The 16,255-nt window shown below is 38.0% G+C and overlaps 1 protein-coding gene across 1 annotated transcript in view; it reads left to right on the top strand.

Moving 5' to 3' along the window:
* slc2a15a (solute carrier family 2 member 15a) overlaps positions 1 to 15,369 on the top strand; it is a 33,597-nt gene extending 18,228 nt beyond the window's left edge. Inside the window, exons 4-12 of the mRNA XM_057848954.1 lie at positions 771 to 895; positions 1,257 to 1,402; positions 1,858 to 1,990; positions 2,181 to 2,368; positions 5,951 to 6,061; positions 6,157 to 6,258; positions 6,776 to 6,851; positions 10,026 to 10,153; positions 10,638 to 15,369. Coding sequence (XP_057704937.1) covers positions 771 to 895; positions 1,257 to 1,402; positions 1,858 to 1,990; positions 2,181 to 2,368; positions 5,951 to 6,061; positions 6,157 to 6,258; positions 6,776 to 6,851; positions 10,026 to 10,153; positions 10,638 to 10,892 — 1,264 coding nt within the window. The 3' untranslated portion in view covers positions 10,893 to 15,369. The remainder of the gene's footprint in view (positions 1 to 770; positions 896 to 1,256; positions 1,403 to 1,857; positions 1,991 to 2,180; positions 2,369 to 5,950; positions 6,062 to 6,156; positions 6,259 to 6,775; positions 6,852 to 10,025; positions 10,154 to 10,637) is intronic.
* The last annotated feature ends 886 nt before the right edge of the window (positions 15,370 to 16,255 follow it).

The raw sequence follows: 16,255 nt of genomic DNA, 5'->3' as shown, positions 1-16,255 counted from the left end.
GATCAACGGTGTCATATCTAGTGCTGAGATACAGCAATACCAGAGCAGATTATTTGCTAACTCTAACAGCCAGCCCTTACCTCAAGATCATCGCCAGACCGCCGTATTTATTGTTTTGTGACAACTTGCCTCTTGTTTCTGAGATGAGCAGTCTACCTGTGACGCAAAAGATAAAACGTTCTTCTGCTTAGCAGCTGCAATCCTGGCTTGGTTAAGTGGAATCCTACAGTCTTAAATAGGAGCCTTTGTCCTGAAAATATATAATATGGTCAGTGAAGTTCATTGATTGAGCACCCTATGCATCTTTAAGCCATCTGTTTCGTATTATCACGCTAAGGAATCTCTCATCCGACAGCCGAACTCACGGGTCAAAAATGAGGTATTCCTTATACCTTTGTATGGAATAATGGGGCCCAAATAGAAAAAGTCATAAAATTTCAAATTGGGAAGAGATAGTTTAGGTTCTTTGCATTGTACAGTTTGTTTACAGTTAACCATGGTAGTGGGTCAGTTTTGACCCGCTTGAAAACACAAAGATTAAAACCAAATACCGTACGTAAATGGCCTTGATCGGATTTGAAAATATCCGCTTCCATGTAACTTCGCCTGTTCAGAGTGTCAACAAAGTTTCTCACTCGAGTGGAATAAACGCGAACAAAGTTGGAATTTGGTCACTTCAGTCTGTGGAATGAACTTAGCCTAAATGTTTCTGTCTTAGAATTATACTGTCCACATATTGCTAATTGCTTTGCATTTTATTGTAATTCCAGGAAAGGCACTGTGGTAAAAACAACAGTTCTGGTGTTTATTGCTGGCACACTAATGGGCTTTAGCAGAATTTGTGGTTCACCTGAGATGGTCATACTGGGTCGTTTCATCACAGGAATTCACTCAGGTAATCATTGTTTTATATATGCATAAATGTGTTGGTGTTATACTTGTATAGCGCTTTTCCACCTTTCAAGGCTCTCAAAGCGCTTTACACTACATCGCCATTGACACAGCACCACTGTATGCTATTTTAATGCAAAAAACATTCGAAAACTGTTCATAAAGGAGCACAGTCAGTTGTAGTATTTGGAACAATTGTTAGTCTGTACAATAATAATAGTTTCAGTGACTAATGCGTGGTTACATTTTGATGAATAACATTGTAATTGGCACAAATAAAATTATGACCAATAAAGGCAGGATACTATATATACTATAATTGTTAATTACATTGTTATTTTCATGTGTTTTTCTCTTTACTACAGGAATCTCTTTAAGTGTAGTACCAATGTACCTTGGTGAGATAGCACCAAAGAACCTGAGAGGCTTTCTGGGTCTGGTTCCAAGTATCTTTATTGGCACAGGAGTCTTTGCTGCCCAAATCCTCGGATTACATGAACTATTAGGAAAGGTATGATTTAAAACCATAACTACTGATCGTGGTCAATTTTGGCATTTGCAACATATATGGCTGTATATGTTTTTATGCTCACTTCTCCAAATTTAAAAAATAATCATGCTTTCATAGTTACACAAGCCCACGCATACTATTTTTGTTTCCTCACCACTGTCATCAATGAAACAATGCACAGGTCACTCTAGACTATAGTCAAACTTTAATCCACTGCAGTCTTGCTTCTCACCAGAAGAGGTCATTGTTTCCTATGTTACAAGTGCTAAACTAATTTTAAAAATCACTGAAATTCTAAATTGGTTATAATTACTGATATCTTCATGTGAATGAAGGGATTCTGTTGTAATTATTGCCTTGAGCATGTTTTATATTATCATTCTTAATAACTTAATAGAGTGAAAATGTTGAAAACTTGTGATAATATAACTCATGGACAATATACTGTATTTCAGGAGGAACACTGGCCACTGTTCCTCTCTGTGGTGGTGGTACCTACATTTATCCAGTTAATGCTGTTGCCATGGTTTCCAGAGAGTCCCAGATACCTGCTGATTGAGAAGCACAATGTCCATGCCACCATCACAGGTCAGTGGTGGGCATAACATGCTATTGAATGTACAATGAAGTTTTACGTGCTAAAGTACAGTTTACATTTTCCTTGTCAAATATTACTACTTAAAGCTTTTATTCCCAAAGGTAATTTTACTCAAATATCTTTCTAAATAATATATATACTGTATATATAGTTTTGATAAATGAAACATCTCTTCCCTAGCTCTGAAGTGGTACAGAGCCAATTGTAATATACAAGCTGAGATTGAGGAGATGCAGGAAGAGCAGCGTTCCTTGTCATCTGTGAAAACATTGTCAGTGTGGAATCTTCTCCTTGATGATACAGTCCGTTGGCAGGTCCTAAGTGTGGTGGTCATCAACATTGGCATGCAGCTCTCTGGAATTGATGCTGTAAGGAGTGTGCGTGCGTGCGTGTGTGTGTGCATATATACAGTATTTACAGTGGGGCAAATAAGTATTTAGTAAACCACTCATTGTGCAAGTTCTCCCACATATTAGAGATGCCTGTAATTGTCAACATGGTTAAACATCAACCATGAGAGACAGAATGTGGAAAAAAAACAAAAAAACAAAAAAACAGAAAATCACAATGTTTGATTTTTAAAGAATTTATTTGCAAATAATGGTGGAAAATAAGTATTTGGTCAATGCCAAAAGTTCATCTCAATACTTTGTTATGTACCCTTTGTTGGCAATAACAGAGGCCAAACGTTTTCTGTAACTCTTCACAAGCATTTCACACACTGTTGCTGGTATTTTGGCCCATTCCTCCATGCAGATCTCCTCTAGAGCAGTGATGTTTTGGGGCTGCCGTTGGGCAAAACAGACTTTCAACTCTCTCCACAGATTTTCTATGGGGTTGAGATCTGGAGACTGGCTAGGCCACTCCAGGACCTTGAAATGCTTCTTACGAAGCCACTCCTTTGTTACCCTTGCTGTGTGTTTGGGATCAATGTCATGCATAAAGACCCAGCAACGTCTCATCTTCAATGCCCTTGCTGATGGAAGGAGATTTTCACTCAGAATCTCTCAATACATGGTCCCATTCATTCTTTCCTTTACACAGATCAGTTGTCCTGGTCCCTTTGCAGAAAAACAGGCAAGGCAAGGCAAGGCAAATTTATTTATATAGCACAATTCAACACAAGGCAATTCAAAGTGCTTTACATCACATGAAGACCATAAAAATCACATTTAAATCAACACAACATAAAAACCAAGACAAAAGATCGCATTTAATCACAGAATAAAAATAAATAAATAAAAATAAAACAAAAACTACTAATAATAATAATAATTGAAATCAGCAATGGAGATAAGCACAAGAGGAATAGAAAGCAGATAGATTGAATTATATAGACAGTTATGGATATGCAGTGCTAAACAAAAGCGTTTTTAGCCCTGATTTAAAGGAGCTAACAGTTTGAGCATACTTCAGACGTTCCGGTAACTTGTTCCAGAGGTGAGGAGCATAATAACTAAATGCTGCCTCACCCTGCTTGGTTCTTGTTCTTGGAACATGGAGAAGACCGGTTCCAGACGACCTTAGGGGTCTAGATGTCTCATAGGAATCTAACAAGTCAAGCATGTATTTTGGTCCAAGGCCATTAAGTGTTTTGTAGACGAGCAGTAGTATTTTATAGTCTATCCTTTGACTCACTGGAAGCCAGTGTAGCGATTTCAAAACCGGTGTAATGTGGTCCAGCTTCCTTGTATTTGTGAGGACTCTGGCTGCAGCATTCTGTACTAGCTGCAGCTTCCTGACTGATTTTTTATCAAGACCTGTAAATATACTGTTGCAGTAGTCCAATCTGCTGAAAATGAATGCATGCATAAGTTTTTCCATGTCTTGTTGAGTCAGAAGCCCCTTAATTCTGGTTATATTTTTTAGGTGGTAATAAGCGGATTTAGTGACGGACTTTAGATGGCTATCAAATTTTAGGTCTGAGTCAATAATTACGCCAAGGTTTCTGACTTGATTTGTAGCTGTAAGTGACATTGTGCTAAGTTGGCCGCTTATCTTTGACCTTTCCTTTTTTGGCCCAAAAATGATCACCTCTGTCTTCTCCACATTTAACTGGACAAAATTCTGGCACATCCATTCATTGATTTGATGAATGCATTTGCTCAGGGAGACTAAGGGGCTATAATCATGTGGGGACACAGAAATGTACAGTTGTGTGTCATCTGCATAGGCGTGATATCAGATGTCATACTGTTCCATTATCTGAGCTAACGGACGCATATAGATGTTAAATAAGAGTGGTCCAAGAATTGACCCTTGAGGGACTCCACACGTGAATTTGGTTCGTTCTGACTGATAGTTTCCGATCGACACAAAGAAATCCCTATCATGTAAGTAGGATGTGAACCACTGAAGAATAGTGTCACTAAGCCCTACCCACTGTTCCAATCTGCTGAGTAGTATGTTGTGATCAACTGTGTCAAATGTGGCGCTGAGATCCAATAGTAGCAGAACAGATGATTTGCCTGCATCGGTATTCCGACGAATATCATTTAGGACTTTGATAAGTACGGTCTCGGTGCTGTGTTGTGGCCGAAATCCAGACTGAAATGAGTTAAAAAGATTGTTTTGCATCATAAAAGTCTGGATCTGTTCAAACACAACCCTTTCGATAATTTTCCCCAGGAATGTCAGATTTGATATTGGCCTGTAATTACTAATGGTTGAGGCATCCAGATTAGGTTTTTTTTAGGAGAGGTTTTATTACTGCAGTTTTTAAAGTCTGAGGAAACTCTCCTGTTTGGAGGGAAGTATTTATAATCTGAAGTATGTCTGGGGCTATGCACAGCCCCAAAGCATGATGTTTCCACCCCCATGCCTCACAGTGGATATGGTGCAATTCAGTATTCTTTTTTTCTCCAAACACGAGAACCTGTGTTTCTACCAAAAAGTTCTATTTTGGTTTCATCTGACCATAACACATTCTCCCAGTCCTCTTCTGAATCATCCAAATGCTCTCTAGCGAACCGCAGACGGGCCTGGAAGTGTAATTTCTTCAGTAGGGGGACACGTCTGGCAGTGCAGAATTTGAGTCCCTGGCGGCGCATTGTGTTACTGTAGTCTTTGTTACTGTCGTCCCAGCTCTCTGTAGGTCATTCACTAGGTCCCCCCGTGTGGTTCAGGGATTTTTGCTCACCGTTCTTGTTATCATTTTGACGCCACGGGGTGAGGAGGGCTTGACAGTCCGTGTTGCCCAACGACAGCCCCAAAACATCACTGCTCTAGAGGAGATCGGCATGGGGGAATGGGCCAAAATACCAGCAACAGTGTGTGAAAAGCTTGTAAAGAGTTACAGAAAACGTTTGGCCTCCGTTATTGCCAACAAAGGGTACATAACAAAGTATTGAGATGAACTTTTGTTATTGACCAAATACTTATTTTCCACCATGATTTGCAAATAAATTCTTTAAAAATCAAACAATGTGATTTTCTGTTTTTTTTTTCCCACATTCTGTCTCTCATGGTTGAGGTTTACCCATGTTGACAATTACAGGCCTCTCTAAGATTTTCAAGTGGGAGAACTTGCACAATTAGTGGTTGACTAAATACTTATTTGCCCCACTGTATATATACAAATATATATGGCGGAAAACACAGACAAGACTGAAAAAGCAGTTTCTGCTCTTACACCCGTCTTGAAAAAACAAACTGCTGTATTTTAAGCCAAAAGAACTGTTGTGTTTGATGGAACAATATGTCTATATGCTGCCATAGCAGATTCATGGCGCATTAAGCCCCCAAACTATTTTTAATTTGTCCGTTTTACCCTGGAAACCCTTATATATTTATTATTCAAAATGTCTGTCATTTTTATCTTAGAATCATTAATTAAAGAGCGGAACTTCAAGTGGTGGCTCGGGTATCTGGTTAGAACACGTTTTTAAGAGAATTCATGAAGAATGCTGCAGTTTCAAATTCATTCATACAAACCATACTTTTCTTGATAGATTTGGTTCTATACCAATGATATATTTGAGAATGCGGGAATCCCTGCGATAGAGATCCCATACACAACAGCAGGCACAGGAATAATAGAGATAATTGCTGGACTCATTGGGGTAAGATCACATTTCTATACAATAGAAACAAGTTTAATGCATTTAAATCCCTGAAAGAAAAAAAAAACATTTTTCTCACTGATGTTCTCCTGTAGTGTTTCACAATAGAGAAGCTGGGGAGGAGGCCTCTTATGGTTGGAGGATTCACCATGATGGGAGTCTGCAGTTCTGGGATAACCTTTACCCTTATTTTACAGGTAAGAATGTTTGAATTCTTAGGTAAATAGGTAAAACCAGACAGCAGCTGAATGAAATGGAATAAAGGCTGTAAATTGGGGACAAACCAGTACAAAACCCAGTGTGAAACACCACCTTGCCTCAATTTAGTCCACGTACAAAAATGTCTTGACCTTCGCCAAACCCATAAGACTGACTCAAACCCACTGATCTAAACCCTTTTGACAGCATCCGTACTATCTACGAATGCAAACATGAGTTGCATACATGACGTAACAACATTTTGTCGCAAGCAATAATGTTTTCAAACGCAAAGCCATTGTTATTGATGTACAGAACGCTTGCAGACACATTAAACTTCACTCTGGTCAGAGGTTTTAAAAACAACCATTTTTAATGCTATTTTTAATCTGTTTCCAGTATGTGTGGATGATCGGCCAAATAATATGAAAATATCTTCTTTAAATAAGATATCCATTGTCTACTTTTTCTGCTATCACCAAAATTATTATTTTTCATGATTTTGTCTTTCTCCAGACACGTATGATATTCATGCGTTATGTGAGTGTCTGCTGCGTGGTCGGAATCATCGCTGGATTCTGTATTGGTCCAGGCAAGTTGCTCTTCACCAGATGTTGTTTGATATGACAAAACAGCTCACTTTGTCTGCAAGGGCCATTTTCTTTTGTGTGAAGTGAAAAGGTGCAGGGTTGCGTAGTGACTGCACAGATTCTCCCATCCAATTCAAACCAATTATTTGATCATGTTATCGCTTGTATGATTTCAGTATTTTAGCCATGATATAAAGGTTCTTGATAATTGGTACTTGTCATTTATTTATGATGCTCATCGACAGTATGAAAGCTCACTGACAACCAACTTCAAACAAACTGTGGCTGGCAGTGCTTAGTTTGTAAATCATAAGGTGCGAGAATGCAAAGTACATATGACTGCGCAAGGATGACGAGAACGGCGCAGGTCCCGGAACATACGCAGAAAATGGTGCTTAAAACAACACGCAAATGCCTACTTGCCATGCTGTGGGACTTACAAGCCCCAATTTCAGATAATATAACTATAATATGATATATATAAATGTTTTGACACCAATTTACAATTATTTAGGCTATACTCTGCACAGCATGGGCAATTGCACACATAACCACAGGTGGGACTTACAGTACACAGTCAGCAATTAGTTTCTCAACAGGTCTAACTTGTAAAACATATTTTTTTAAATAATCAGAGATTACAATAAATAACACAAACCCATTCTATTGCGAGTTTTTTTTTAATGTGAGGGGGCGTGATTTGTTGGTCCAGCTTTTCAATCCATCAACAAATCTCTGACTCTTTCAAATGACGTTAATTTTTTATAAACAACATGCAATTCTTGGGATTTGTTCTGTAAATGAATTTATTACTTTTATTTTATTTATTTTTTTAATTTTATTTCATACATTTTTAAAAAACTTTTTTATATTATTAGTATTTTCTATACACGAGAGGTGCCGGATCTGTCCAAATAAGTCCCGGAACACAGGGACGCCAAAGTCAAGAGGTGCCGGATCTTGTTCCGGCAGGATCATGTTCATAGGATCAGGTTCATATTCGTGAGAAATGTAGTCCTGAGCCCCATTCAATAATCTGCTTGGTCTTATTAATGTCCCATCCCCAGCAAAAAATGTTATGCTGTTGTATCGTCCCTACCAAAGTTGAGACCAAACCAACGCCCTTGGGTTATAGTACAGTATGATAGTACAGTATAATAATAACAGTTCATATATATAGATCACTTACTGAAAAAAAATATATACACATTGTAAGTAGTTACTAATTACTTGAATTTTTTTTTCACCGAATACTTTTCACCTGTACTTGAGTGAATTTTTTAGATGACTTCTTTTATTTTCACCTACAGTGGGGCAAATAAGTATTGAGTCAACCACCAATTGTGCAAGTTCTCCTACTTGAAAAGATTAGAGAGGCCTGTAATTGTCAACATGGGTAAACCTCAACCATGAGAGACAGAATGTGGAAAAAAAAAAACAGAAAATCACATTGTTTGATTTTCAAAGAATTTATTTCAAAATTAGAGTGGAAAATAAGTATTTGGTCACCTACAAACAAGCAAGCTTTCAAAGAAGTCTAACTTCTTCTAACGAGGTCTAACGAGGCTCCACTCGTTACCTGTATTAATGGCACCTGTTTTAACTCATTATCGGTATAAAAGACACCTGTCCACAACCTCAGACAGTCACACTCCAAACTCCACTATGGCCAAGACCAAAGAGCTGTCGAGGGAGACACCAGAGACAAAATTGTAGACCTGCAACAGGCTGGGAAGACTGAAACTGCAATAGGTAAAACGTTTGGTGTAAAGAAATCAATGGTGGGAGCAATTATTAGAAAATGGAAGACATACAAAACCACTGATAATCTCCCTCAATCTGGGGCTCCATGCAAGATCTCACCCCGTGGCGTCAAAATGATAACAAGAACAGTGAGCAAAAATCCCAGAACCACACGGGGGGACCTAGTGAATGACCTACAGAGAGCTGGGACCACAGTAACAAAGGCTACTATCAGTAACACAATGCGCCGCCAGGGACTCAAATCCTGCACTGCCACACGTGTCCCCCTGCTGAAAAAAGTACACGTCCAGGCCCGTCTGCGGTTCGCTAGAGAGCATTTGGATGATCCAGAAGAGGACTGGGAGAATGTGTTATGGTCAGATGAAACCAAAATAAAACTTTTTGCTAGAAACACAGGTTCTCATGTTTGGAGGAGAAAGAATACTGAATTGCATCCGAAGAACACCATACCCACTGTGAAGCATGGGGGTGGAAACATCATGCTTTGGGGCTGTTTTTCTGCAAAGGGACCAGGACGACTGATCAGTGTAAAGGAAAGAATGAATGGGGCAATGTATCGAGAGATTTTGAGTGAACATTTCCTTCCAGCAGCAAGGGCATTGAAGATGAGACGTGGCTGGGTCTTTCAGCATGACAATGATCCCAAACACAAAGCCAGAGCAACAAAGGAGTGGCTTCGTAAGAAGCATTTCAAGGTCCTGGAGTGGCCGAGCCAGTCTCCAGATCTCAACCCCATAGAAAATCTGTGGAGGGAGTTGAAACTCCATGTTGCCCAATGACAGCCCCAAAACATCACTGCTCTAGAGGAAATCTGCATGGAGGAATGGGCCAAAATACCAGCAACAGTGTGTGAAAAGCGTGTGAAGAGTTACAGAAAACGTTTGGCGTCCGTTTATACACAACAAAGTATTGAGATGAACTTTTTGGTATTGACCAAATACTTATTTTCCACCACGATTTGCAAATAAATTCTTTAAAAATCAAACAATGTGATTTTCTGGGGGGGGGTTCCGCATTCTGTCTCTCATGGTTGAGAGTTACCCATGTTGACCATTACAGGCCTCTCTAATGTTTTCAAGTGGGAGAACTTGCACAATTAGTTGTTGACTAAATACTTATTTGCCCCACTGTAAGTACAATTATTTTTGAAATAACCTTCTCTTACTTGAGTAAAATGTTTGGCTACTCTACACACCTCTGCCAAGGGGTGGGTTCCAGCTCAGTGGAATTGCACTCCTCAGTCTTCTTGGGTTTTGGAAAGTGGGTACACTGAGATGTCAATATCAAATCAGATGATAGCTTACTTTTTCCTTGCATTTGTTCATTTTTTAAGATCTTGTTAGTATTTTATTAGATGTCGTACCGTGTATGGAAAATGTGATCACAAATGGATCTATGTTTGCCTGTTGCAGCGGGAGTTCCCTTCTTGGTCACAGCAGAGCTCTTTAAACAATCCCATCGCCCAGCAGCCTACATAGTGGGAGGATCTCTGAACTGGCTTTCCAACTTTACTGTGGGCTTTGTCTTCCCCTTCTTACAGGTGAAAGAATTGACCAGATATTTACTTGTTGCTTCTTTGATGATGTTTTGGCATGTTTAATTAAATCAAACCATAAATAGAATTTTCACGCACAGAAAATTCACCACAAACTGCTTTACATCACAAAAAGCAAACCAAAAACAAAACACATGAGACATGTGTGCACATATTTGTATTTTGCACTTTTTCGTTTCACATACATGCATGCATACATGTTTTAGAGGAACTAACTGTTGTGAAATGAGGAAGCAGATTTCTCCAAGGCAACTCACAAGGGTACAGAGACGGAAAAACTGATAATTTGTTTCAGATGCATCAATGTCATGTTATCTGTAATGAGATTAGCCCGGTTTTGATTGTCCTCATTTTACCAGCCAAAGCACTTACAACACATATACAGCATAAATTTACAAAACCATTTTTGGGAGATTTTGCAACTAACGTGTGCCCTCATATTTTGTTTTCAAATGTACCCCACAATTAGATGTCAGCTGGAGCTTACTGTTACTTGGTCTTCGCCAGCATTTGTCTGTCTGTGGCCGTCTATGTCTACATGGTTATACCTGAGACCAAAAACAAGACATTCATGGAGATAAGCCAGATGTTCTCCAAAAAGGAAGCGGTTCGAGAGACCCAGTGCCTTCTCTTGGTGGATCAGCTAAAGCTGAAGAAGATGAACGGCTACGGAATCCTAGAAAATCATTCATTGGAGTTTGAGAGCTCTTCATCTGTGCCTTAACAATGGTTGACATTTTTATTTGCTTTTTACAGTGGTTCTCAAAGTGTGGTATAACTACCACAGGTGGCTCTCTCTTTCGGCACGCAAAAGATTGAATCAATTAAATGTTCAAACAACATTTATTTAGTTTATTATATATTTAAGTACAATTCAATTGTAAACGACGCAAACTAAAAAAGTTTTACTCAAGGTTTTTTTTAACTGTTTGTTTTTAAAAATTCATGAACAACTTTTATATAATCCCATTTACTCATAAGTACAATACCTTTTTTCCCAAGCAAGAAAAATGATAATATTCAAACTATAGCTCATTAAAAATAAGTCAACCAAAGATTGGCCATTTTTATCTGAACAATTTGGCTTACTACACTAATGTATTTTAATTCAGTGGCTACTATTGCTAACGTTACAGTAGATGTCCAATCCATTTTGGCTGGGAGGATCTCGTAGCGATCGAATGAATCCCGTCAGCCCTCCCAGTCAAAATGGATTTGACATCTTTCCCAGTCAATTGCAGCCAAAGAGTTAATGTTGGCCTTGATGATACTTAGAGAGCCAAGTATTATTTTTTTTCAAGTGGTAAGTGCTGTAAAAGGTTTGAGAACCACTGTACTAGGAGGGTTTAAAATTATTTGGGTTTTTTTTTTTGGGTGGGGGTGGGTAGCCCAACTTTTTTTTTTTTTTTTTAAATTGACTGTTACTCTGTGCACAGGATTGAAGCAACAACAAAAAAATGAACTGCTTTACTTACTGGAACAGACTTCGGCTTGTGTGGCATGGGTTGTGTGCAATCTAAATTTAGAAACACCATTTAAAACCATAATTAAATACAGGTAGTCCCCGGGTTATGAATGAGTTCCGTTCCTATGCTGGCGACGTAACCTGAATTTCCGCGTAAATCAGAGTTAAACCTTTCATAACTATAACGAAATAACTATCCAAAAACATGTACTATACAGCTTTTTTTTTAATGTATTATACACCATATCAATCAAATAAAGCAAAACATAAGACTAAACAAGAAAAAATGGCGGGTGAAACATTATTACGCGACCCAATAAAATGACCAGAGACCAAATGGCTGGTGAGACTCTGGCATCGTAAAGTCAAAATCACGTAAGTCGGGTACATCGTAACCTGGGGACTACCTGTATTGCTGCGTGTTCAGTCATAACCCATAGAAAATGTGTGATACCATTTGATATACTGATATTTGTATCTCATTTTTGTTTCTAAATTGCCTCCACTAAAGGTATATCAGGATTAACTAAAATTGAGACAAAACATCACTGAGACAAATGAGAATTATTTGAGAAAACCAGACTGTTTCTACTATTTCTCTCATTTTACTATCTGTTTTCCTCAAATCCATCATTTCCGCAATATTTCTCAAAATTTAAGAAAAAACCCATACATACGCCGCACCTGACTATAATCCGCACGTATCCATGTCTTAATATGGGATATTTATATAGAGAGATGTTCGAAAGAAACAAAAATATATTTACTAACACACCAAAAGCATTCTCATCCTCCGCATGCACATTACAGGCACACTCATGTTTTTTCAGTTCAAAACCATACACACTTAATTAAAAAAAAAAAAAAGATTGAATTAAAAAGAAAAAAAAAAAAAAAAACATCACCACATTTACAAAGAAGGAAAATAATCCAATTAGGGCTAGCTGCAGCCCGCAGTACTCACCTTACACGCCCCTTACATAGCCTTCCCCGCCCCTTTTTGACTACTTCCGCACCCAATGACATGGAAGAGGGTTAGGTAAGGTTACGTTAGGTTTCGGTGCTCTTTGAAAAGCGCTATGATGTGAAGAGGCGTGGCAGCCTGGATGTTGAACGCACGCATTCAGCTGACGGGGTTTGTGTGTTGGTAAAGAACCTGTTGGGGTGAAATGGAAGTGAGGACGGATGAAACGCCGTTATGTGAAACAGGCAACCCCGCGCTGGCCCAACTGTCGAGTGAGTGGGGTGCTGTGATGTAATACAAGCAGAGCGGCTGGCATATATCTAATTTTCATCGGCGCGGGAGGCAGATAACGAAGCTCCATCTGATTGGTCGTTGAAAGCAGGGGGTGTGGAAGGTAATGTAAGGGGCGCGGTAGGCTAGTACTGTGGGCCGCAGCTGGGCCCTTCACAAAAAAATCCACTTTACGTCCTCTTAAAAATCCCAACAGTAGGATATTTGGATTAATTTACAGTTATGGGCAAAAGGCTAAGTCAATTTATCGCAGGGTAAATAAAAATGAGGCCGGTAATTTTCCTGGCTGCGATTTATCGTTGTGTGTGCTGCGTGCACTCGGCACACATGCGTGTTGATTGCATATGAGTTCCTTTTACAGATGTTTATGGGTCATCAACAGGCCGTAGAATTAAAAGTTTAGACATACAAAATAAGGAAACGCATCTATATTAAACATTGTAAAACGTTAGCATTGCTACATTGAGGCTAATGGAAAAAAGACAATCTACTAAGCACTCTAACCTGCTACTGTATAAAACATTGACAGTCTTCTCCAAATCACAAAATTGCGATTAAAAGGCAACAATTCAAACATGAAAACTCGCTGATTTACAGCATTTGCAAACGATGCCAGAAAAAAAAAGAAATCTATTGCTGACACAACATGCACAACAAAAAGAGGAGTGCACAATTTTAGCGGCTTAGTGAACATACTCCAGGTGAACATTTCAAAATAAAACACGTCATGTTCAACATGTAAACAAAAATTTCTGGAGTTAATCTAAAATACTTCAGATTCTACAGCAAAAATAGCTGTAAAATGACACCCATTATGAAAAATCTAATTGGCAATGAAAAATTTGGCTTCAAATTTGCTAAAGTGCACTTTGCAGGACAAGATGACAATCATTTTGGCTCAAACACTTTTGATGGGCTCAAATTAGCAGAGGAAAAAAATGACATTGGGTTTCTCACCCATTTCATATTCTGCACTTAGCTAGCTTTCAAATGACTTGTTATGCATTGTGTGTGTGGTTTTTTTTTATATTATTTTTTAATATAGTTTGTGTTTTATTCAAGAATAACAGTTTATTGCATTTGAATGGGGGATTTATTAGGATGTATTGTCACTACATTAGTGGTTGAATTTGTTAAAAAAAAAAAAACATTAATTGACAATAATATCATATATCTGCAATAATTTATGAGACAATATGTCGCCTACTAAAATTTGTTTTCCAGACAGAACTACAAACGGCTATCAGCGCTGACAAAGTTGTAGCACATTGAAGCAATCAGCCCTCTTTCATTCTGTCAAAACACCCAGTGCTGGCCTAAAACTATTCGTCTGTAATGGCATCAAACATCGGAAAGACCCTTCATTGGCAATTAAATCCTCTGAGTACTGGTTGAAAACAGCTTATCGGTATTAGCATAGCCTCCTCTCGTTATAGCGAATGGTGGATATCCATCCTTTTAAAATTTTTTAATTTAACGGTTGATAAGATGGATACCATATTCATCTATAAAATCCCCAGTTTTTGAAGAAGTCTGATGAAGCGGCTGGTAAGCTTTGTTTGCAGCCCAAGGTGTTATGCTATACATGGTTTGACTTGAATGTTTTTGAAACGCTAAAACATAGCGAAAGATGCATTGGAGCAAAGAAAAACTCAAGATTTTTGTCACATCATCACATGAAGGGTTGTAGAGCAAAATTAAATAAAGGGACCATATTTTTTTAATTTTATTTTATTTTATTTGTTGTTGTTTTTTGGGGGGGGGCATGATGCTCGTTTGTCCAACCCAAAAAATCCATGAATAGGTTTCTTCGTTATGAAAGCCACAGGGTTAAAGTGAGAGAGGGCAAAAATAGTGGCTTTTACAGTAATTTGTCTCAGTGATGTGTCTATTTTGCTCATCTCTTGCTCATTAGGGATCCTTAGGAGAATGAGGCAAATATGAGAAGCTGGAATTGTTCTCACACCTTGGATATGGGAAACTACTCTTTTATGGGATTCCAATTTGTATTTCTGTTATTTGACTTGTATTTTTATGCAAAGGTCATCAAAGCCTAATAATTAATGTATGATGTAATTTACAAAATATAAATACGTTATAGATAGTATTAAAAAGTATATGTATATATCTATTATATTTGTACCATCAAGTTAGGAGCTAGCTAGCTGAAATGTTTTCAGTGACGGTGCTTATTTTGCTTGAATATTGAAAATATTGTATATATTCATATATACACATACTGTATAAACAGTAAATAAATACAGTGGACCATCCTAGTACGAGCACAATCCTTTCCACAACCAAAATCGTAACGTAAATGTGCTCATATCATGAATGGATATTCTCCATAACAAATAATACAATTTCCATTAATGTGAGCAACACTTCCCATGTTACCCCTACTAAATATGGATATGTATATATCTATATAATTCAAGTACACCATTTGGAGTGTCTCCTGGACAAAATGAATCAAATAAAGCAAACACTTTGTATCCAGTTTATGCAATTTCTTCTTAGAACTCGATACTTGCGGAACCAGTATGAGTTCTCAACACACGGTTCATGTTGTCAAATACTGGGGTGGCACAGGGGGCAGGGAATTTCAGGGGACTGTTTTATAATACTGACCTGACAGTAGAAAATAATTTCGAAACAAAAATCAGGCCTCAATATTTACTGTGATAGAAATTTAAGAATTTATTTCAAAGGGGCTCATGTTTATTTTTGCTAAGTCGGATGATATAATAATATTTTATAAAGGATTTTTTTCTGCTTTCAAAACAAATCAAATGTAAACATATGTACTGTAATGTAAACATGCAAACTGAGCTGTAATTGATCTGTGTGGAGCATCTGCATCCTTATGAAAATGTATTACATTTTCATTGAGACGCTTTAAGATCCCAATGAAGGTGTCTAACTGTTATGTAAATTCCTGTTCCTGGAATTAGATTTTTATAAGACTGTCAAATAGCTGACTTTTAGATCATAAATGAAGTATGTTGGTTTAGAGCACATTTTCAAAACACATAAATAAAATTTGGAGTAGAATTGTCCGATAATGACTTTTTAACCAATAACCGATATCCCAGTATTGTCCAACTCCTCAAATCCGATACCGATACCAAACCAATACCGATATAGTATGTACTCGTGGACTCAACATATTATGGCTAATTGTATTGTGATGCCACATTGAATGCTTTAACAATGATAATGCTCACGTAACAAATCCCAAGCATCTTAGTTTAGAGACATCTAATGTTCGATAAGCATAACTGCTGTACTAAGCTGTGACCAGCTTTTGTACAAAGGCAGAAGGCTTCTACATTCACTTTGAAGGCAACATGCATGTTGGCCAAAA

Source organism: Corythoichthys intestinalis, chromosome 10 (assembly GCF_030265065.1).
Source record: "Corythoichthys intestinalis isolate RoL2023-P3 chromosome 10, ASM3026506v1, whole genome shotgun sequence".
NCBI classification, from domain to species: domain Eukaryota; kingdom Metazoa; phylum Chordata; class Actinopteri; order Syngnathiformes; family Syngnathidae; genus Corythoichthys; species Corythoichthys intestinalis.
Note: the sequence above shows the minus strand (reverse complement) of the source record. Positions and strands in the feature narration are given on the sequence as shown.